Consider the following 23,999-nt stretch of genomic DNA (forward strand, 5'->3'; position numbering starts at 1 on the left):
CAGTTTTTACACTTTTCTTATTTCATTACAGATTTGTAATACGATCTTTGATTTGCTTTTCTATAGACTACAGAGCTTATAGGTGTGCGTTTTGACAGCTTCCTGGGATACTTGATTCTGATCGCGTCAATCGCTGCATTTTGCAGTCGAATATTTATGTTGTAATGATGGCTTAACTAAAAACTGGCAACCATGTTTCGGTATAGCTGTGCTACTTTTTATGGCTCTTTTGTCTCATTTAATAAAATCATTCGAACTTAAATCATATTTAATGTCCATTTATTTACTTTATTTACTAAGATCTATATTTAGATTGTCATTAGTGCAAAATATATTTCTTTAATAGTCTTATAAGGTCCCAATTATATCCTGTTTGTTGGTTTGTTTTGCTTATTATTACACTACCATGCAAAAGTTCAGAGAAAGAAATTGAAAGAAATTAATATTTTTATTTTTAGAAAATACATGTTACATTTTATAAAAATTATTATTATCTAAATGTTATTCTTTTGAACTTTTTATTCATTAAAGAAAAATTTATCAGTTTCCACACAAATATTAAGCAGTAACTGTTTTCAACATTGAATATAAATAATGTGTCTTAAGCACCGAATCAGCATATGTGAATGATTTCCGAAGGATCTTGTGACACTGAAGACTGGAGTAATGTTTTCAGCTTTGCATTACAGGAATAAATTAAATTTTTAAATATAAAAAAAAAATCGAAACTGTTATTTATTTACTTATTTCATAATATTATGTTTTACTGTATTCTAGATTAAATAAATGCAGCATTAATGTGATCTTTAACATATGTGACCAGACCTCCGTCTAAATTGTGGAAAATTATTATTATTATTTTTTTTACTTACACAGGCCTCCAATTCACGTGAAGGAGGAGCCACTAAACATGGACGACGATGACTGTCCGATGTCATTGATAACCACAGCCAATCACAGTCCTGAGTTGGATGAGGACCGGGAGCTTGAGGAGGGTAACCTATCGGAGGACCTGGAATGACTATTTTGCCCCACCCTTCCGCCAGGGCTCTGGCCCTTTCTGGCCCCGCCCCTCTACTAATCCACAACCACCGTGAATGCAGAAAGACTGGACGCAGCAGGCCGAGTATTTATTTAGCATGCATCTGGAGACTGGCCCGAAGACAATCTATAGCGCAGATCTTTAGGGACCACAGATGGACAGACATGAGACGTCTGCTTTTTAAAAACAAACATAAAAGGACGAGATTTCGTTCGAATCAGCTCGGACACCTCACGCAACGGACACAAGGCTCAAGGACCGAAAAAAGACAGAAGTGAAACGGGAGCAAGCCAACGGCCACATGTACTGCCAAAAAAAGAAGTTTTAAGTTTGTGAATATCCAAGTCACAATAGTCGCTGGTGTTAGATTGCAATTGCTGGTTCAATTCAAGTTGTTGCTCTGTTATTTTTTGCACATGAGTAGTATCAAAAATTAGTGTCACTGCCTGTATGTTGACAAAAAATGTAAAAAGGAAAAAAAAAAATGTTTTTTTTGTTGTTGTTGTTAATTATTTTTTTTCCCGCCATTGTCGTTTCGTTCTTCCCGCAACTTAGCTTATGTTCATTTTGAGTCACAACCAACTGTAAATGGCATTTCTTAAAATCACATCAATAACAACCAAGGTATCAAGACTGTTTCAGCTATCCAAAAAAAGTACTCAAAGTAGGTCTCGAGTCTCACTAGCTCCGTTTCTGCTGAAAATGTGAAATGTGATTCAGTCGCAACTGCTGCGAACACCACGCTGAGAAGAAAAACACGAAAGAAAAGATGCGTTTCTTGCATATTCTTCTAGTCTCTTTACCTCCTTGTTCTAAAGCTTTGTCTACCTGCAAAGAGTCACAGGCAACAGCTAGAAACCAAAGCCAACACTATCAACGGCCGATAGCTTAGACAGAAGCCGCCAGACTCTTTGGTCAGTCTTCTGTGACTTTAACTAGTACAAAGAGAAGATTTTTTTTTTTCCACTAACTACCTTCGAATAACCTCTGGGATTGTCTCCTTTAGCCCTGTACAAAGAAAAATGATTTTGATGTAATTTGATCGACAGACGGAGCGCTCGCTCTGGCCTCGTGATGTCGGTCGACCCTGAATAAAACAGGAAGAGCTCGATTCAGCGACCGTCATGTGGTCCGGCTTGAGCAAGAGAGCAGCTATAAATGGATCATGACCAAAATAATCATTTGTGGAAGTGCAGAAAACGTTCCTTTTGTGTTCCCTTTTTTTTTCTATTATGATTTGCGTAAGCCATCTTGTCATCGTTTTTACTGGTGAAATGTACTGTTCATTGTGACTGTCCAACGTGTCATGTCTTATATCCGTCAGTTTCTTTAGAGCCAAACCGAAATATAGTAACCAAACTTTACGATATCTAGTGAAGCCAAAAAAGTCATGATTTCAAGTCGATATGAATTGATGTGGCTTGGTTATATTGTAAAAGCAAACAACAGAGCCATGTCAGGAAGAGGATGAATCCTTTTCCAGCTGACGTTTGCTTTGATCCATTGATTCAGACTCCTTGTATAATTCATAGATACAGCTTGTGTTGGATCATGGGAAGGTTTGTGGTTAAACCATGTATGGTGTACAAGTAGCAACCAGTTATTTGAGGTGAAACGCTTTGATTTGAACGTTGCTGATGTCATCGAGGAAAAGCGGTTGTTGCTTTAAAGTTTGTTTCTGTTTTCAGTCAAACCAAAGTTATACAGATTTCTGCCTCGTCTTATTCAGCGGATGGAGATGAAAATAACGCAAAGCCTGTTTCCTTTTCTTCTTTCTCTCTTTCTTTGATAGTTCTCTGATGCAGAAACCCCATTTGAGACGGTTAACTGCTTTGTATTGTAACCAATAATGTCAAAGTTTGTCTCTGTGTGTGAAACATTCTTTGCAGATGTTCCCGTTTTGTGCCAAACCCAAGGGGTTGGCTGCTAGTTTTAGCACATAAACACACACACACACACACACACAGACGGCGAAGCTGGATCCATGAACAAATCCTTTGCTGGAGTCAGCAAATTGACTTGAAGATGACATTCATAATAATTTTATGGCACCAAATATAAGGACACAGCGTCTTTAAGAAAGAAGATACAAAAAGGGTTCTCCCACTTATCCAAAAAAGGCTTCTACCTCTTCACAACTCGAAAAAATGGCAGATTGCACGAATTGTTTGAACGCCACTGACACATTTTTCCGCCCGATTCACACAGGACGTCACCAAAAGCACCAGTTTACATTCCCTAAGGCAGATGTGGAAGGTTCGCATTGAACTAGTTTGTCCTCAGACATTTGTAGAATGAATATGTACAAAAAACCTGTAAGGGGATATTGTGTTGTTAAAAAAATGCATGTCAAAATTCATTTGATGGACTGGAAATAAGAATGAATAAACACGTATAATAAAACATCAGGATATTGATGGAATAAGTGCATAAAGTGTGCATACCTCAGCTATACTGTTTCCGGGAGGAGATGATGATGATCGGCAAAAGAAACTCTCAACTACAGAATGCATATTACCTGTAGAGTTTGCATGGGTTTTGTAAAAACATTTTAAAAAAGGCTTAAAATAGTTGCTTGCACATAATACCAGAAGAACCTCCAGATCGGCAATCTCCTCCAATAGATTCTAGGATTGTCTGGGGTTTTTTCTGGGATGATTTTGTCTGTATTTTGATAATTGTGCATATTATGTAAAAAGAAACATTAAAAAAAAAAAAAAAAAAATGTTGGTGGACATGAATTTACCAGACATTTTTTTTTTCTAAGCTAAAAAGATCAGTGTTTTTTTTTTCTCCTGAATTTCCTGAATTTTTTACTGTTCTCTCATTGCTTGCTAAGAATAGCAAACCTGCTTTTCCTGCATCTGCGTTGCGTAGCTGTAAGGCTTTTCCTAATGTGTGTATTTATTGCTTGTACCTCTGTGCATACGTTCTGAAGCATTACGTCTGGCAGTTGAATCATGTATCTTTTCTAATAACGATCATTCTCCGGGAATATGATCCCTGATGTATACAGTAAATTGGGACTGTAGCAGAAAAAAACATGTTTATGTAATTGGTGAATACCTTTTGGTTGTTTTTGTCTTTTCATTTTTCTTCAAATCGAGACTCCTTTTTGATACTTTTCATTACCGTGTACTGTGTCCATATGTTACGGTTTTCTGCGATAGAGGTCACGACTGAGAACTGTAACGGCCGTCATTATTTTCTGTATTCATGGCTTTTCACTGCTGAATAAAATAAAGGACCAAAACTAGGATTTGAAAAGCAACTGTCTACCTCCAACATCAGGGAGTTCTTACTTTTTTGTACACATATATCTTTTATTCTACAAAGACACAGTCTGTAGAAATGGGGCTGCATTATGCTTTTATGCAATGTGGAGGAATTCGTCACAGCAACACAAATACAGCTGAGAAAAAAATGTGGGGAAAAAAAACTATAAAACTTTAATAGCCGACTTACAAGGCTTTGTTCCGGCTCTTGGCAACTCGGGTGTTGTTTAGATGATGGGAGGAGAGGAGCCAGAGGTGTGTGTGATGAACGTGGCCCATGTTCTCCATCCTCGCCTTTGATCTGAGTTGAGTGTGGCCTGCCTTGACTTATTTGAAAGGGTTATTTGGGATGCAGCCGGGGCCTTCTGCGGTGGAAACGGCTCATCTTCATGCATATTTGCTATTTTTTGAGCCCCAAGTTGAGCTGCAGCATGTGTTTACTTGAACGCTGAAAGCAAGGCGTGAGGGAGCGGTTTATTTCCCAGAAATAATGCATATCGTCTGGGCGTCTGTATACAGCCGAGTCGCTGAAATCCTTTGTTAGTAACTTTCTACATATTGTGATCCAAAAGTTCAAGTATCAAAAATAATAATAATTTCAGACTGTTAAAAAGCATACAGATCAATGGTTAAACCTACATATGTTGTACCTTCTTATATATACATTATATGGAATAGTTCACCCAAAAAAATATAATTTACTCACCCTCAGGCCTTCCAATGTGTACAGAGTTGTTTGTTCATAGTATTAGATTTGTAGATAATCAGCATTAAATCACTTGTTCACCAATGGACCCTCTGCAGTGAATGGGTGCCGTCAGAATGAGAGTCCAAACAGCTGATGAAAACCTCACAAACATTTTGTGAAATGAAAAGCTGCACATTTGCAAGAAATCCATCAAGGCATTTTAAAGTAAACTTTTTCTTCTGGCCAAAACATGAATCCTCTATCCATAATATTGGTTTCTTCAGTGCAAAAAAAAAAAAAAAAAATTAGCCTGTGGTTGAACTCACATCAAATTCCACCGAAATATTTGTTTAGAACCATTTTGGTCGGTTTGGACTTGTAAACGATGCTTCATACAGTATTGTTCAAAATAATAGCAGTACAATGTGACTAACCAGAATAATCAAGGTTTTTAGTATATTTTTTATTGCTACGTGGCAAACAAGTTACCAGTAGGTTCAGTAGATTCTCAGAAAACAAACAAGACCCAGCATTCATGATATCCAGCTCTTAAGGCTGTGCAATTGGGCAATTAGTTGAAAGGGGTGTGTTCAAAAAAATAGCAGTGTCTACCTTTGACTGTACAAACTCAAAACTATTTTGTACAAACATTTTTTTTTTTTCTGGGATTTAGCAATCCTGTGAATCACTAAACTAATATTTAGTTGTATGACCACAGTTTTTTAAAACTGCTTGACATCTGTGTGGCATGGAGTCAACCAACTTGTGGCACCTCTCAGCTGTTATTCCACTCCATGATTCTTTAACAACATTCCACAATTCATTCACATTTCTTGGTTTTGCTTCAGAAACAGCATTTTTGATATCACCCCACAAGTTCTCAATTGGATTAAGGTCTGGAGATTGGGCTGGCCACTCCATAACATTAATTTTGTTGGTTTGGAACCAAGACTTTGCCCGTTTACTAGTGTGTTTTGGGTCATTGTCTTGTTGAAACAACCATTTCAAGGGCATGTCCTCTTCAGCATAGGGCAACATGACCTCTTCAAGTATTTTAACATATGCAAACTGATCCATGATCCCTGGTATGCGATAAATAGGCCCAACACCATAGTAGGAGAAACATGCCCATATCATGATGCTTGCACCTCCATGCTTCACTGTCTTCACTGTGTACTGTGGCTTGAATTCAGAGTTTGGGGGTCGTCTCACAAACTGCCTGTGGCCCTTGGACCCAAAAAGAACAATTTTACTCTCATCAGTCCACAAAATGTTCCTCCATTTCTCTTTAGGCCAGTTGATGTGTTCTTTGGCAAATTGTAACCTCTTCTGCACATGCCTTTTTTTTTAACAGAGGGACTTTGCGGGGGATTCTTGAAAATAGATTAGCTTCACACAGACGTCTTCTAACTGTCACAGTACTTACAGGTAACTCCAGACTGTCTTTGATCATCCTGGAGGTGATCATTGGCTGAGCCTTTGCCATTCTGGTTATTCTTCTATCCATTTTGATGGTTGTCTTCCGTTTTCTTCCACGTCTCTCTGGTTTTGCTCTCCATTTTAAGGCATTGGAGATCATTTTAGCTGAACAGCCTATCATTTTTTGCACATCTTTATAGGTTTTCCCCTCTCTAATCAACTTTTTAATCAAAGTACGCTGTTCTTCTGAACAATGTCTTGAACGACCCATTTTCCTCAGCTTTCAAATGCATGTTCAACAAGTGTTGGCTTCATCCTTAAATAGGGGCCACCTGATTCACACCTGTTTCTTCACAAAATTGATGACCTCAGTGATTGAATGCCACACTGCTATTTTTTTGAACACACCCCTTTCAACTAATTGCCCAATTGCACAGCCTTAAGAGCGTGCATATCATGAATGCTGGGTCTCGTTTGTTTTCTGAGAATCTACTGAACCTACTGGTAACTTGCTTGCCACGTAGCAATAAAAAATATACGAAAAACCTTGATTATTCTGGTTAGTCACATTGTACTGCTATTATTTTGAACAATACTGTATGTGCATGTTTCTCTCCTGATTCAGACAAGATGACTCTTTCGATGGTCAAAGCGATTATAGAAATAAAGGATTCTTTTAGTTGGAAAAAACATTTGAAGTTAAAAAACGTCTTAATGGATGTGTTTACTACCAACACACAGCTTTTGCTTCACTGTCACACAATGTTTACTGGTGGACTGGAGTTGTGTGGATTACTTGAGGATTACTGTGATGTTTTTATCAGCTGTTTGGACTCTCATTCTGACTGCACCCATTCACTGCAAAGGATCCACTGGTAGGCAAGTGATGTAGGCTAATACTAAATCTGTTCTGATAAAGAAACAATCTCATCTTGGATAGCCAAAGTATGAGTCAATTTTCAGGAAATTTTCATTCATTCTTTTAACATTTAAAAAAAAATGCATCGTTACCTTTATCTGGGTGTTAAATGATCTTATTCCTTATCCTGGTTTTTACCGAGCGGCAACCTCGTGCTCTCTCTCGTGAAGCCAATAAGGAAGTGACTAAAACTGCAATTCATCTACTGGCCGCTTGAGGCTGCCTGCAGAAGAGAGTCAGTCCCATTGCCGCTGCTGACAATAATGCCGTCGCCCTAGGTGGGCTTGGCTTCAGCAATCAGCTCCCGCCTTTTTGCCCATTTTCGATTATCCGGGAGAGTCGCGCGGTGACGCGCCGCCAAGATGGCGACGGCCCGCTCTGCACCATAGACAGTAAAAGAAATGGACACAGCGACCCCATTGGAACTCACTTGAGACAAGTGAAGCCCATTTTTAGCGTTTTTTAGCACTTCCGTTTTTGACGCGCAGACTCAAACGAAGCTTGACGACGTCAGCAACCTGTCTGACAGATGTAAATCTTCTAAGTGGCTGTGCGTGCAAACTGCCATCGTTAATCTTGCAGAGACGGCGAGCTTGAGCGGGGAGTTCTTTGGTGTGAGTGAGCAGGAGTAAGTATTCTGATTAATTATTTTGTATAGTATTTTAAAATGTAACGCCAGTACGCCATATTAAGTTAATTGCCTGCGAGCTTCTCCTCCTGTCTGTAAGGTAATGCGACAGAGAGCCGAGTGGTTATGACGCAATCGTTAGCCTATTTTTTACAAAAACTGTTTATACGGGGCCATAATGTAACATAGAAGGTAATGGAGCCCTTTATACATTGTCGTGTATCTTTAGAAATAAATAATGGATAAACAGAGTCTTTAAACGCCTCAGATGTAAAGTTATTCGCTGTCAAAGTGACGCCAAAATGAATGGGAGTCAATGGGAATGCTAACGCAAGTGAAGTTCTGCTAAAAGATGGCAGCCCCCTCCCGAATTCAACTTCCGGTCGAGTTCCTTGCCCCTTGCTCTGCACACTTTAGGCTTCAAAACCATAGACAGTAAAAGAAATGGACACAGCGACCCCATTGGAACTCACTTGAGACAAGTGAAGCCCATTTTTAGCGTTTTTTAGCACTTCCGTTTTTGACGCGCAGACTCAAACTAAGCTTGACGACGTCAGCAACCTGTCTGACAGATGTAAATCTTCTAAGTGGCTGTGCGTGCAAACTGCCATCGTTAATCTTGCAGAGACGGCGAGCTTGAGGGGGGAGTTCTTTGTCGTGAGTGAGCAGGAGTAAGTATTCTGATTAATTATTTTGTATAGTATTTTAAAATGTAACGCCAGTACGCCATATTAAGTTAATTGCCTGCGAGCTTCTCCTCCTGTCTGTACGGTAATGCGACAGAGAGACTAGTGGTTATGACGCAATCGTTAGCCTATTTTTTACAAAAACCGTTTATACGGGGCCATAATGTAACATAGAAGGTAATGGAGCCCTTTATACATTGTCGTTTATCTTTAGAAATATATATGGACAAACGGAGTCTTTAAACGCCTCAGATGTAAAGTTATTCGCTGTCAAAGTGACGCCAAAATGAATGGGAGTCAATGGGAATGCTAACACAAGTGAAGTTCTGCTAAAAGATGGCAGCCCCCACCAGACTTCAACTTCCGGTCGAGTTCCTTGCCCCCTGTTCAAAACCGCTATTGAGGAGTCTATGGGTGACGTCACGGACACTACGTCCATATTTTTTTTTACAGTCTATGGTTTTTACTCGAATCAAATGAGCCCTTCTCCCAAGGAAACTGCACTTTTTACTCAGGGTCAACACAGACAGATGTGATTTAACCTAATTTCTGCCTTTGAAATTGAAATGCGTTGAACACAAGTTTGCAAGAAAATTGTAAAAGGCACTTAAAATGGTTAAAGCAAACTTGTCAAAGTCACGAGCTGGTGCTCGGTGAAGGATGTCATTGAACCCAAGTCTCTGGAGTGGCCCGGCTCTCATTTTCATGCATAAAGGTTTTATCCTGACTGATAGGCCGCCCGGTCAGTGTCCTTTTACTCAGAAGAGATTCGACTTCACAGCAAAAGCCGAGCTAACAGGCCCCTGAGAATCTGTCTTTTAGCAGGTCCTCCACTGGTCACTGAGAAGAACTGTGATTTTTTTCTTTTATTTCATTCAGTCAAAACGCTTCCCCTGCACCCGGTTTGCTGTAGTAACTCCAGCAGTTTCCATGGTGCGCTACCTCTCAGGACACTCTTCTTCCATGCTTTTTATGCACTTGGAAGTGTTTGTGAGTTCAAGTGAGGGATGGCATACGACGTGCAACAAGGGCCGCTGTGTACCACACAACATCAGAGTGAGCGCAGACATTAAAGTGTGAGCCACATTACAGACCCTTCTTTCAAAGGCCATGAAATAATAATGGCTTGTGGTTAGAGGTATCCGTGAGTCACATTCGCTGCTTTTCATAAAGTGGAGTTATTTACAGAGCAATGAATAAAAGAATGGGATAGTGTTGCAAGCCTTTTCCACATGAACTGTGAAAGCTGAAATAGGTCAGCATACATTTTGTTCTTCAGGTAGACATCCACTAATGTCCTAGTCTACTAATTAAAATAGCATGTACTTCTTATTGATTTAAAGGACTGTTCATGGTTTAACGTAAATCAAAATGTATTAATTAGCCAGGAAAATAATCTAAATTTGTCCTTTAGTTTATAAATAAATTGTGCTATATGCTCTTAAAAATAAAGGTTCTTTATCTGCTATTATGGTTCCATGAAGCAGATAAATGTAATAACTTTAAGCAGACATGTTTAGATATGTGGTTTTATCATATTAGTGTCATGTTAATATTTTAATGTGATTTCTGTGGCTATAATTTCAAAACAGTGTATTTAAACTTTCACCCCAGTGCAAAGACTGCCTTCCATTTTAAATGTGCTACTCTACACGTGATTTTTGTTTGTTTTCGAAAAACTGTGAGGCCTGTTGAAATGATTGTGTATGATAGTGCATCTTTAATATGACACTGTGCACATACAACATATAATTTAGTTGTCTCTTCGCAAAAGGCATCAAAAAATATCAAAATTGGGTTTAGAGATTCAGAGGCCAAAAGTGTCCCTCTCCGCTCAGCTTACATTGTGTTCCTCACTCCAGTAGGGACTCGCCTGCGGCTGCAGAATCGCCTGCTAAATAGTCCGAGGCGATGGCAACGCTAATTGAGATCATCATTATTATAATTGCAGCTCCTGAAAAAGTGTGTCTTAAATAATTTGCATTGCTCTGGAGTTGATATTGGAACACACTGCAGAAAATAATTGCATGGCTGCAAGGCACGTTTGGGTTGGACAGCTCCCTCTCTGTATATCTGTCTCTCCTCCTCAGGGTTGCTGGTGCTCACCCCGTCTCCTGCTCTCAGCTGACGATGGCCCCATTACTGATTTGCTGTTCTGCATCCCCACAAAACCCAGACACATTATATCACAGATCACTGAGCCACTTAAAGATGCAGACCAGCGTTTGGATTAAGATGCAAGAATTAGTGTGCAGGTTTATAGCAGCATAAATAGGGTAAAGTTACTTGCATGATAGGCGTTTATGCATGATGGAATAAAATTGAATGTGGGTTAACAACAAGCATTGATGAAATTAAGGGAGGGGGAGGACTGCAAATCAGACTGAAATCAGATGAACTGTCTAATCGAATAAATGAACATCTATTAAACACTTTCCCAACATATCTATATCAAAATATGATTTGATATTTAAAAGAGTCCTGAGTAATATCGCTCACAGACCAGTGCTATCAATTTCAAGCCGACTGCAGGAAACAGACCACAAACTAATTGCCAGTTCATCAGAATTTATTAAAGAATGATTTCAATTACGTACCACCAGTATAAAATACCGACGCACCGAATTAAAATTAAATTAGGACACTCGATTGTATCACTCTCTTAAGTCCCTGAATATTTTTTTTTTCCTTCATCCAGAACTTCTGAAGATGAACTTTCTGTTCGGCCTGGAGTGGAGGGGGAAATGAGAGAAAAAACAGTCTGGCATTACTGAGGAATGGTGGGTTAAATCACTTACTGAAGATTTTTAATGACGTCTCAGTGTTCCGCGCGTAATTACTCTTCATCTGAGATATCCCATAATGATGTTGGACAGTCTTGGTTCAGGCTCGCTGGCTCGCTTCATTAGCGTGTCATTCCTATTTCACATCAGAAGATTTAATTGTAATGCTGAATATGCACAGCTCGCCGCACAGGCCTAATCAAAGTGGATCCACTTGTATTATTAATATCGGAATATCGGACGGCTTGCTATTTTTTATAAATAAAAGAATACAGATGCATAAATCAGCTGTCATTTATTAGCTTGACGCTGGCAGCCGCGCTCCTCGCCCGTGCATTCATCAAGATTGAGAACAGAGGGATAAAAAAAGAAAATCCTGCATTAAATATACATACTAATTCTTGCATGAAGTAATCAGATTACAGAGCAGGTGACAGTGGGCACTCGCATTCAGATGAGTGGCAATAATGAAGCACGGTAAAGGTGCAGAGAGAGAGAGAAAGAAAGGGTGAAAAAGACAGGAGGAGACGGATTAAATCTTGTTCGATGGAGAAGCCATCCGTTTTCTTCCAGCGGCTCGAGGTGGGAATTTGTTTCAGTGCTTCTGCTGACCAGTGTTAAAAATGCAGCCGTGTGTTTGAATGTGTCTGTAATCCAGGCGGATGAACCCTCTCTCTCGCGCGCGCGCTGCTCTGGATAGCATGCATTCACAAGCCATGACCGGAGGATTTAAATGGCACGACTCTTAAGATTAAAGCAAATATCTATTGTCCAGTACAATTAACTCGCTTTTTCTGCTGGCTGAATGCATACAGCGGAATTGCCTGTGCCCTAGAACATCACATTAATAAGATTTCAAATGTACAATTCAATTTTTACATTTTATTATACTCTTAGAGCACAATTAAAATGATTTTGGAGCAGAATAGTTTTTATCAGGTGTATAGATATTAAATATGCAAATATTAGAAACTCAGTTAGCTTAACTTGCTTAAAGATGCTGTAATGGAATTTAGAGTGACTTCTGGTCATGGCCATGTTTTTTGGACCATTAACACAGACCAATAGTCACAACAACACATGCAGTGTTTGGGGCAAGTCTACTACAAATCTACTCATCAGATATGCTAAAAAACTACAAACTAAATAAAAACAATAATTGACATGACATGATTTGAATTTGACAAAAAGTTATTTGCCTTAAATGTGTTTAGTGTAAATGTTACTTAATCTGAATGCATGTGTGGTTCTTGCAGGTGTGTGAGAAAAAAAATTAGTGCGTTAAAAGCAGCTATAGGTGTCCTCACTAGATTTAGCATAACATCATATTGACCATGATAAGAAAAGATATGTATTGTTTTATATTGTGAAGATGTTTTTTAACTAATTTTCCCTCTAGGAATTACATTTAATTGAATATAAATGTATGTATATATATATATATATATATATATATATATATATATATATATATATATATATATATATATATATATATATCGAGGAAATGTGGTGTCTGTGTATGTTCTGGTATGTGCTGATCAAAGATGTTGTAGTTTCTTGTGAAGAGCTCTCTCTCTCTCTCTCTGTACCTGGTCAGTGAGCATCAGCATCATTTTTCTCCAGTGCATGTAGTCCAGTGCCTGATGATATTCACACCAATCTGCCTTTTTTTCATCCAACATGCTTTTGATCTCTTATTTGCATATAACTGCCTGTAGGCATATTATTTGGATGCATTTTTTTTCTTCTCAGTAGCATCTTCTTAGTATACCAGAGGCATATGGATAACACACACACACACACACACTATCAACAGTACAGCCTTTTAATGAATCCTGCTTCAGTTTAGCTTGATTTCAAGCTGCCCCTTCACCTGAAATAAAACCTGGAGTTTTACAAGCCCTTCACGCTGTTTGACACTCCAGCAGAGATAATCAAACATTATGCCATTATGTACAGAGAAGTTATGGAATTGTTGGACTGATGTCTGCTAAAACTGGATGCTTGACAACTAATTTTACAGTGTACAGCTGACCGTTTAAATTTGTGTTTGCCAAGAAATGGATCACTATTACTACTGTACCCTATCAACCTCCTAGCAATGCTATAGCAAGTGCCTAGAACACCCTAGAAACCACCTCAAATCCCTTGCTACCACTGACTTAGCAACCCTCCCGGACCCTAGCAAGTACCCAGAACCCCCTAGCATCCACCTACTGTACCGATGCCTTTGCAAGTGTCAACAACTCTTAGAAACCACTCAGACCCTTTTATTTATGCATTCAGCAAATGTTGACTGGTTTGAGAGAGCAATTCTGGACCAGTTGATGAGACTATTAAAAACAAAGGGAAACTTTTGCAGAAAAAGCAGCTACTCAACAAACTCTTAGCACCTTGAGTTTTCCGTCCACCGCTGCATCTGTTCCGAAGAAATGTGGGCCCTGACTTCCTGTGCATTTGATGTTTTTAAACAATTTATATTTGTTATCATATCAAAGAGGAGGCGTGCACTTATCAAAGCATGCGAGGAACACGTAGCCTGCGGGCGCTTTCCCAGCATCGCATTCCTTATTCTATTTTATCTTTCTTGGTTTTGACTAATGTCAGTAACAGCTACCGGTAATAAACTGCTTGTTAGGATTTTGCTGTTGCCTCCGAGCAGCAGCTTTGATTCATTGTCAGCTTATTTGGCAGTGTTTCCTGATTACCTCTCGCCTCGACTGCATGTTTATTGATTGTAAGTTAATAAAAAGCTCCGCCACTTGGGCGACTTCATTTAAAGGCGACGTCTGCCTTTGATGTGCGGGGCGACAGGGCACAATAAACTATCTTGAGTTGTAATGTCAGCACAAAGCAGATCCTCTTTTGCGCAGCCTTTTGTTATGAGAATGAAAAACGCTGCATTTTCAGTAAACTCGATGCAATTTGTACAGCTTTGAAACTGAGATTGTGTAGCTACTCCACCTCTCAAATCATCTCTGTTTACTGGGTCAGAATGCTTGGGTTAGCACGTATGCCTTTTGTGTTTCCCTGTCGTGCCTGTGTAAAATCCCAAAAACATCTTTAAAAATTCAGTCAACAGTGTCTGGCAATCGCAACCTCTTGTTTGCTATTCATGTATGCTGGTATACATTGTATCATGGTGTGTCTCGCTGTGGGCCGTGGATCTGCAACATGGCCAAGCCATCAAATTTTGATGTATTCATTTATGGTGGTGAGTGAGAGTGTTTGTTTATAGATGAGATGTTTGCTTGGTGGACATTCGGAAGCCGTTCTCTTGGCATTCCGATGAGTCTCATCTGGGATGGGAGTTGGGTGTGAAGTTCCATGTCACATCTTCCCCCGTGGCCTGCCCTGCTAGATGACGGTGAGTAGATGTGCTCATGTTGACAATGAATGTCTTGCTGTATTTACATGTTTGTTTAGTGTCAGTTTTCCATGGTAAAGCTGAATTCCTTTTCGCTCATCTGTTTCTCCTTTCATTCTTGCCTCACTATTTTTATTTTTTTTTACATTTATGCATTTAGCAGGCACTTCTATCCAAAGCAACTTACTGTATAATGATTTATAACATTTTATTAATTGATGCATTCTTTTGGAATTAAACCCATAACCTTGGGGTTGCTAATTGTTTAACAGTTTCTCCTCTCATCTTTTGGTTTACATTTATGCATTTACTAGACACTTTTATCCAAAGCAAATTATTGCATTTAAAGTTTACATTTTATTCATTCTCACATTCCATAAGAATCTTCACTAGGAATCGAACTCATAACCTTGGGATTGCTCATTGTGCTTAAAGAGATTTCCTATATGCCCAACTGTTTCTCCTCTTATTCTCACATTTTTTTTACATATACTGTATGCATTTAGGAGGTGCTTTTATCTGAAGAAACATAATTTATATTGCATTTAAAGTGTACATTTTATCAGTTCACACAGTCTTTAGGAATCAAACCAATAACCTTGAAGTTGCTAGAAACATGCTTTGTTTAAATTTCAGGAATACAGTGCTTTTCTCATTTCATCTGATTTGCCCTCCTTTCCTTATTGCTTTTCTCCCTATCCTTTCATCTTTTTTTCTCATAATTACTCATTATAAAATGCCCAATGGCAGTACAGCTTACACTCAAACTCTGTAATGTGTAAATACAGATGAGCAAAAGTTCATTTACACAGTGCATATAGCTAGTGCATGAATCAGACAGCTACACACACACACGCACACACACACGCACACACACAGATTTGCATGCATGCATACACACATGTCCATCTATCACATTTTTTTTTATTTATTTTTTTTTTTTTTTTTGCTGCTGCCTTTCTCTCTTGGATGGGGCCCAAGAAGCCATGGTGTTGAAATACATTAAGAACATCAAAACATTTCTGTTTACAACATCACAGTCATGTCAGTTAAACCTGATAAATTATTTAAACATTTATCTTCCATCAGCCGGGGGAATTTTTAATCAAGTTCAGTATTTATTTTAAATTAGCACTGTCAAGTGTGCATTTGTGTAAAATCCCCTGTACCATTAAAGATTTATCAGCTCAAATCTGTTTGGCTTTATTTTACTGTTAATTGGCTAAGTGGAGCACAGCAGCAATGTGCTAGCAACAAGTAACGCCGCAGGCTGAGATAGCGAGGTCATGCAGGGGTCAACAGACTTTGAAAGTGTTCTTCATAAGCTGTCTTTAAATTAGAAGTTCACTTAAAAATGAAAACTCATCATTTACTTCCATGAGACTTTCTTCAGTGGAATTGTAAGAATAATCCACAGTGCTCTTTTGCATACAGTGAAAGCATATATTGACCATGGGAGGTTAACCTCCAAAAATATAAAAAAAAAGCACAAGAAAAGTAGTCTATATGACTAGTGCATTATATTACAGGTCTTAAGGTCGGTTTTTGTGAAAAACTAAATAATATGTAACAAATTATTTATTTATCAATTGCTGTATTTAACTTTGAAATACATTGAAATGCATTGTAATCGGTCACAAGATATGCGAGAACTAACATTGTTTCACAGCACTGAGGTCAAAAAAAATTATTTTAAAGACTGTACTGACTTTAGATAGACTTTAGACATGTAGGAAAATATTTGAGCTGCTGATATTTGAATTTCTGCACAGATTTTGTGTGTGTGTGTGTGTGTGTGTCAGTATATAACTGTTTTTATTCTAATATCAGTTATTTTGTTACCTAAATAAATAAATAATTTAAAAAAGAAGAAAATAAGCCCTGACTTTATTCACCAGAAAATTGTCTGGATTGTGAAATGTGATTTTCTATAAAAATTGATTGCTGGATGAAAAAGTCATGTCAGTTAAACACTAAAGTTGTATGAGGCGAGGAGCAAGTTATTATGTTTTGATAAATGATTAAAGATATAGAAGCAATACATTTTTGATTCATGTAAAAAATATATATATATTTAATCATATTACATTTATATACATATAATTTGACACTTTTTGCAATATAAAATTTGTACTGAAGAATCATGTACTAACAAAATAGCTAAAAAATGTAATTGTTTGTTTACTAGATGTTAAATCTCCATGATATTGCACATCATGCGGTCGAGTCTGAGACAGGAAGGAGGACACATTTCACTCTCCCTCATCAGACACACACAGATTTCTTCAAAACAGTGAGAGACAAGCCAGCAGCACTACACTAGATACCTTCTGCTAAACTTGGGTGGCCTCTTGTCTCATAACTGAAGGGTTGTAATATTAATCGCATGTGATAAGAGTTTCTGAGGCTTCTCTGAGGTTGTAAGGGAGCCGATCAGAGTGGTTGTGTATCTCTCCACTACACACACATACACACATGCTTTCCCCTTCAACCACCGCTGTAACCACAGCCAGGTGTTCGCCCCGAGCCATGCTCACGTCTTCAGGCTTGAAGACACTGATGTAATCGCTCTGTCCTGTGAACCGCAAAAAATAGAACAAGGAGAAGTGTGCTTTAAGTCAGATTCCAGCATGAGGTTGATAAAAGTAGAAAAACACACCACCAACATCTCATTTGGTGCTTTTTTGTGTGTGTGTGTAAATGTGTACGTGTCTGACAGGGACCCTGCAAATATATAATTTCATTCCCAGGAGAAATAGATACTCAATGGCAGCACTGCATTTTTGAGGATGCCAGGGCAATATCAATTAATGTATTCATGATATTTATATATTTAAATATATTTATAAGCAAGTAACCCATAGGGGGTGGTGGTCCCTGCTCTGCTAATGATATGCAAATGTGCTGTAATATCGAATGTTTTGTTCTGTCTCAAGTTTATTCCAGTGTGTTTGAGTGAAGGTGAGTAACACCACAGACCTGCAGGCAAGAGGGGATGATTTTTTTTTTATTCATGATGCTAGTACAGAGGATTTTCAGGAATTTTAGAACAGACAGACCAGGTGCAATCACACAGGCCCGAGTTTCTTATTAACACCAAAGTACAGGCTTCTGTAGCTATCGGACCATATATTCTTAATTTATTGACTGACTGACTGACTTACTGACTATTTGTAAAGAGTCATCGTGTCTACATAAAGCTGGTTTTGATAGGCTGCTGATTTTGTTTTCCCGTAATGACTAAGCATTTTTTATTCATTAATTCCTTCACTCATTCATAACAATAAGTGGTTTTAATGTCTGAGAGGATAGGCTTCTCAAATGCACTCACCCAAAGGTCCTTCCTCAATCTTTCGTCTCTGTTTATGTAGCGATGGAAAGAAAGACTCGGTGAATCGATTCGTCATAAATGGTCTTCCCTCTCATATTTTGTGTTAAAAATTAACGTTTAAAAAAAATAAATAAATGGTTTTAAATGGTTCTCTCTCTCTCTCTCTCTCTCATTATTTTTGCGTTTAATTAACTTTAGTGAATCGGTTCGTCCTAAATGACTAATTCATTTTAGAGCTCTATTTCATATCTTTCAGAATCGCTCTCAAATGTTGCGTCCAATTCATTCAAGTGAATTGGTTCATCATAAAGTGTTCCCGCTCTTATTTTTAGCTTCAGATTCATTATAATGAGGTGTTTTTTCCCTAAATGATTCTCTCTCCAGTCCTGTTCATTCTAGAGAATCGGCTCGTCCGAGACAGTCCCCTATCGCATCGTTGGAAAGTCTGATTCAATCCAGATCGGTTCGTTCTCACATTTCATATGTGATTCAGTCAACTTCCTCCTAAATGATCATTTCGCTCATTCATAACAACATAAAACCACTTATTCATAACAATAAGTGGTTTTAATGTCTGAGAGGAAGGAATCCATGTGCAGCATCGGTTGAATCACATATAGAATCCGACTGATTCTGAACAGTTTCGTTCAGACGGTAAATGTAAATGAACTGAATCACAAAAAAAAAAAGATTAACTGATTTGAGTCTTATGTTTTTGAGGCGTTAATGTAAATTAGTTGTTGGATTTAGTATAATCTTACCTGTTCAAGTTTAGTACTGTTATCCTAATTATTCATTCATCCAAAACCCGCAAGTGTTTGTTAGCAAAGATACAGCCCTAATAAATTATATTTATATTGACACATTGCCTCTTTAAGTAACTTTTAAGTAGGCCTATATGTATATAAAAAAAAAAAAAAAAAAAAAAAAAAAAAAACAATAGCTAACAATTGCATATCTGTAGTAGACATCAATGACATCACCTTCCTTCTTAACATATTTCATAAACCTCAACAGGGTTATTTCATATGCCCTCAGACCCTTAGTGTCATGGTTTAGAATTCATGATTGTGTTATTAGTTTGTGTTTTATTTGTTGTTGGCTGGATATCAATACAAGGAATCAATGGATATGCTGGTCCCAGAAGCCCAGCTCTCTGTGTCTGCAGCAGGGTGGCCTGTCTCTCAGAGAAACTGGAAAAAAGGGTCAGATTCTTGGCTGTCGTTACAATCTGTCGAGCATGCTTTGCCAAATTTACATTCTACTGTCACCATGACTGGGAGATAAATGCGCACACACACACACACACACACAATCCATCTCAACAGCTGTTTTGTCATATGTAGTGTCTAGTAGAGCATCTACTGGTCTTAGATAAGATTTCACTGGCGTTTTGTAATATTTTCAAAGGCTAACAAGAACCACTTTAAATTGACTGACAGTATTTGCTTTTTCTCCATTAAACTGTAATTAAATTCATTTTTGGTTTGATTATATACCCACCTCTCTCAAACTGAGGAGGCCAAATATGTGTCATATAAGCTGCATTTTTGTTGATTTGTCTGCTTGATAGGTAATTTATCATTTACCATGGCAAATCCTAATCCTCTTTCCTAATGCTGACATTTGGAGAATTCATGATTTACATAATTAGACAACTATGATCTATGATTTGTGGAATCCTCGTTTTAACACGCATCTCTCGTTCCGTGCCATGATGCGGCTAGTCTCTGGCTTAGACATGACATTTAGAAGGACGTGTTTAACTGTACACTGCCAAAAATCTATCTGTTTATTATATATAGATACAAATGTAACCTGGACATCAGATTATACATTTACTATAAAATAGAGAAAAATAAAAATGTTTTTCCTCTGTACATGTACTGTACAGCGCCAGTCTAACCTGCCAGCTGTACTGATGTCAAACCTGTTCTTCACGTTCTGAAGAGGAGGACAGGAAATCAAAAGAGCAATAAGATGAAAGACCCGTCCTCCTCTTACTGAGAGTCGCTCCAAAACTCTACTCTTAAGTGGGTGACTTGAGTTTGGTAAATAGCCTGTACGATGTGGTTTTAACAGTTTAATAACAGTGAACCACGCGAACACTGACAAATGTGGGGCCCAACATGCTGTGTTTACCGTATTGTAAATACACTTCAGACTTCTTCACACTTCTAGTAGGCCGCTACTGAAATCAACAGTGCCAGGCCTGACCACACGAATACAAACTATTAGAAATGATCAGCTGTTCTCCTTTGTCTGGGGCCGGATTTTAATTATTGTCAGTGGGGCACGCTGAGTTTGCCTCATCAACTGGATAAATATTTGACTCTGGTTCTCGAAATTGGAATGGGGGGGGGGTTCAATTTAAAGGCAAGGACTTGCAAAGCTGGGCTACATGCATCTGGTGATATGATCTGGTGATGTGGTTGTCTCTCGGCAGGTGACCGAGGCCGCCACTGCATGAGGTAAATTAATACTCTGATTTCTTTAAAAAGAATTGAATATTCCTGCACTTTCGTGTTTTCAATATTTAATTACGACCTAAGCCAGAGCCTAATCTTGGACTTAGAGAGAGTATTAAATTAATCAGAGTGGATGGAAATGCTAGTGTTCTCTCGCCGTATTTCAATAATGCATGGAGGCTTAGTGTGTGTCGGAGTATGTGTGTGTGTCTCGAATGATCCACGGGAACCCAGTGGTGTGTTAACAAAACTCAGGGGTATGTATGCTCAGCGTGAGGTGGCTTACTGCAGGACAGTGTTTATATGGGACGTCACGTATGCCTGGAAAATATGCCACCCAGCCCCTGCCTGAGCGTGACCCCTGTTACCTCCTAATGTTTACGTTACATCCGCATCTGTGAGTCACAATAAACAACTGAGATTAGAATTACGATATCACATCAATAAACAAGTTCCTTATAGATGATGATAATAATGTGCAGAGATATCAGTATGAATCAGAACACATTTGGATTAGCATTTCCATAGCTCACATTGTAGTGTATTGCACATGCATTGTTAGGTTCATGGGTTTCATTCCCAGGTAATATATAAACAGATAAATCTATACCCGGAGATAAAATGCATTATACTAAACATACTCTAATTAATGATGTAAACATAAAATGTGTCTAGCTACACAAGTTATATTTCATATGTGGGTAAAATTGTTCAGATTGCACTTCAGTACAGCTAAATGAATATTATTAATTACACACCAATCACTTGATTCTCTGATTCTTTGGAACTATTTTTGTTGGTGGCGCAAAACAAAGTAAAGGGCAAATGTGAGTTTGCATTTAAACAAGCGAGATGTGCAGCAGTGGAATGTTAAGTTAAACTTATTTTAACTTGTGCACCACTTTTTTAGACTGCAGCTTCATGTGAAAAGCTACATAATGTCATCTCAAAAGACATGTCAAAGAAAAAAAAATCAGTCTATCATATGCTTACACAGAAAGCATCTTTTTCTGTATATGAAATATCGCTATGAAGTCATTATTAAGGATTTAGCTGAATGAGTGCATGAGTTTTTGACAAGCAAGTAGGTTCCTGTAGCTAAGATAGTAGCACATTACACTACTATAACCATGGTCATTGGTTTGATTCCCAATGAATGCATGAACTTGCTAAAATGAATTGACTTGCAAAAAGCATGCTTTGGAATAAAATATATGCCAAATATTAAATGGGATAATATATACTGATAAATTTGGTAAAGTAAGATTAGAAATGTGCATTAAGAAAGTTGATAGAATGGTTTTTGATATCTTGTTGACTTTTCAGACTACTCCACTTCTCCATGTTCTTTTCCAATGTCTCTTTTCAATATACATGAACACCCACATCCTTAAAAGCAAACGTGGGGTATTGCGACGGACTGGATAATTTGACATATATTTTAGGTTGTTAGTGAAATGTCAACCAGGTCATATTGGCTGCATATGGCTCAGTACTTTGATCACAAGTGATTTTGCAGCTGTTCACTTGAAAGTCTACATGCTTCAGCCTGCTGTCTGCCCTATGCAGTATACACCGGCCGATAAAGTATGTTATTAGTTACAGTACCTAACAACTGCCAGGCCCAGAGCAAACAAAATTCCTTTTATTTGAGAGATACATATTTATGAACTTAAAACATGTCAGTGCAGACATTTGCTACTGATTATACCTGCATATTTCAGTGGTTGAACAATTCCTTCCAGATGTGCATTCAGCGTATACAAGCTGTCCCACTGTTATCGGCCTCTGATTCCCTTTCTCTCGCTGTGCTATAAATTGTTTGTTTTTATTTCTATCAAAGCAATTACACATCGTTAATCACGAGGCCTGTTGTTGTAATGAGTTTATTTTTCCGTGCCACCTCGGCGCTGCCCTGATAATGTCCCTTGACTGAGCAAGTCTGAAACAACATCTCCCTACTGATAAAAATGTACGACAAGCGCTGTTAGTATCTTGATCATAGAGTGACCTAAATAGTACAAATATGAAGGAAAAAAAAAACGGTCTAAAATAACCCCAATGCCATTAATCATCCAGGTCGCCAGGGTTCATCCAGTTTTCACGGTCCGCTTGAGAAGTAGGGGGGCTTTCTGTTGGCTTCAAAGCGAGATTTATTAGCTTCTTTTCATTTAGCTGAGATTTCTGCAAGGTTTCTTTTGAAGATTTGATCAGTTACTGATGTGCATTGTGCCTGCGCCTTGGTTCAAAGTGACACCTTTCTTTTGCTGGCCATTAAAGTCGAGATGGGAAAAGAATCGGTAAGTCTCCCATTTTTATTCCAGTCACAAAGCCCAAGAATAAGCTCATTAGTGCTAATTACAGGTTTCCTATTCCACCACATTTCCTTCTACCCATTTGCTGTGAAATTTTAATTCCATAACAAAAACCAAATGGTAAGAACAACGAGAGCCGAGTCGCAGTGCTCCGCAAGGGGCCTCCTGCGCCTTTTTGTTATCTACAGGAAACCCTCCCTGCTTGGCTGCCTGCTTGGAGCAATTTGTTCTCCTTGATGAATAACAGGTATAATTGAGTAGTACAGTTTTCTCAGCAAAGCCAATCTAGAAGTTGAGGAAATCGCCAACTTCAAAGTGAGTTCTTTGGATCAAGCTTGCACAAAACACTGCAGCTGCTTTAGTAGGAGGATCTTTCAGCGTGTGCATATCACTTCTTGAACTCGTAGGTTTTTCGTGCATGCTGTTATTCATATGCTAATCACTCAGCAGTGCAAGAGTTGCTAAAATAAAACAATTTTAAGTAGCTATTAGGTCAGTGTAGTTCACATTTTTTCGCCGATTGTTCATGTGTTGCCATGTGTGCATCCACGCCTGCTGTGATAGCTCAAATATTTACTAAATCACGGTAGGTGGCTTTTTGTCAGCGATGTTGTTGTGGTGACAGGCGGTTTTCCTGCATGCATGCACTGTGAACCCCAGCACTCGGAGGGACTCCATCGAGTGGGATTACCCAGGATGATTTGGCAGCGTTTCAGCAATCAGGCATGCCGCCACACAAACAGATGGAGTCAATAGAGACGTTTCCCCTTTCCTCTGAAATGTGACTCTGACAGATGTTTTGCTGACACAACAGTGACACGACATGACGGCTTCACGCACTCCCTGTGACTTCAGTTCCTTATTTGAACTATTTTATCGGCGTTGCCAATGTGGAATACACAGGAAATCGCAGAACTGATGTCCCATGTGGACACAAACACAATGAAAAATCTAGACAGAAATCTCTGATTCTGGCTTTTAGGAAACTAAGGCATTTTTACGCAGTCAAGTTAAGGCTGCTCTGTGCCTGCTCAGAACTCAAGATATAATACCACATAAAGAATATAGCTGTAAA

General features: G+C 38.5%; 1 protein-coding gene across 4 annotated transcripts in view; it reads left to right on the forward strand.

The window, feature by feature from the left end:
• The window catches only part of LOC113047939 (forkhead box protein P2), a 95,838-nt gene extending 91,529 nt beyond the window's left edge, over window positions 1–4,309 (forward strand). For all 4 annotated transcript variants that reach the window (XM_026209375.1, XM_026209377.1, XM_026209376.1 and 1 more), the window contains one exon: window positions 877–4,309. In XM_026209375.1, the coding sequence (XP_026065160.1) occupies window positions 877–1,021 (145 nt within the window). In that variant the 3' untranslated portion in view covers window positions 1,022–4,309. The remainder of the gene's footprint in view (window positions 1–876) is intronic.
• The last annotated feature ends 19,690 nt before the right edge of the window (window positions 4,310–23,999 follow it).

Source organism: Carassius auratus, chromosome 29 (assembly GCF_003368295.1).
Source record: "Carassius auratus strain Wakin chromosome 29, ASM336829v1, whole genome shotgun sequence".
Classification (NCBI taxonomy): domain Eukaryota; kingdom Metazoa; phylum Chordata; class Actinopteri; order Cypriniformes; family Cyprinidae; genus Carassius; species Carassius auratus.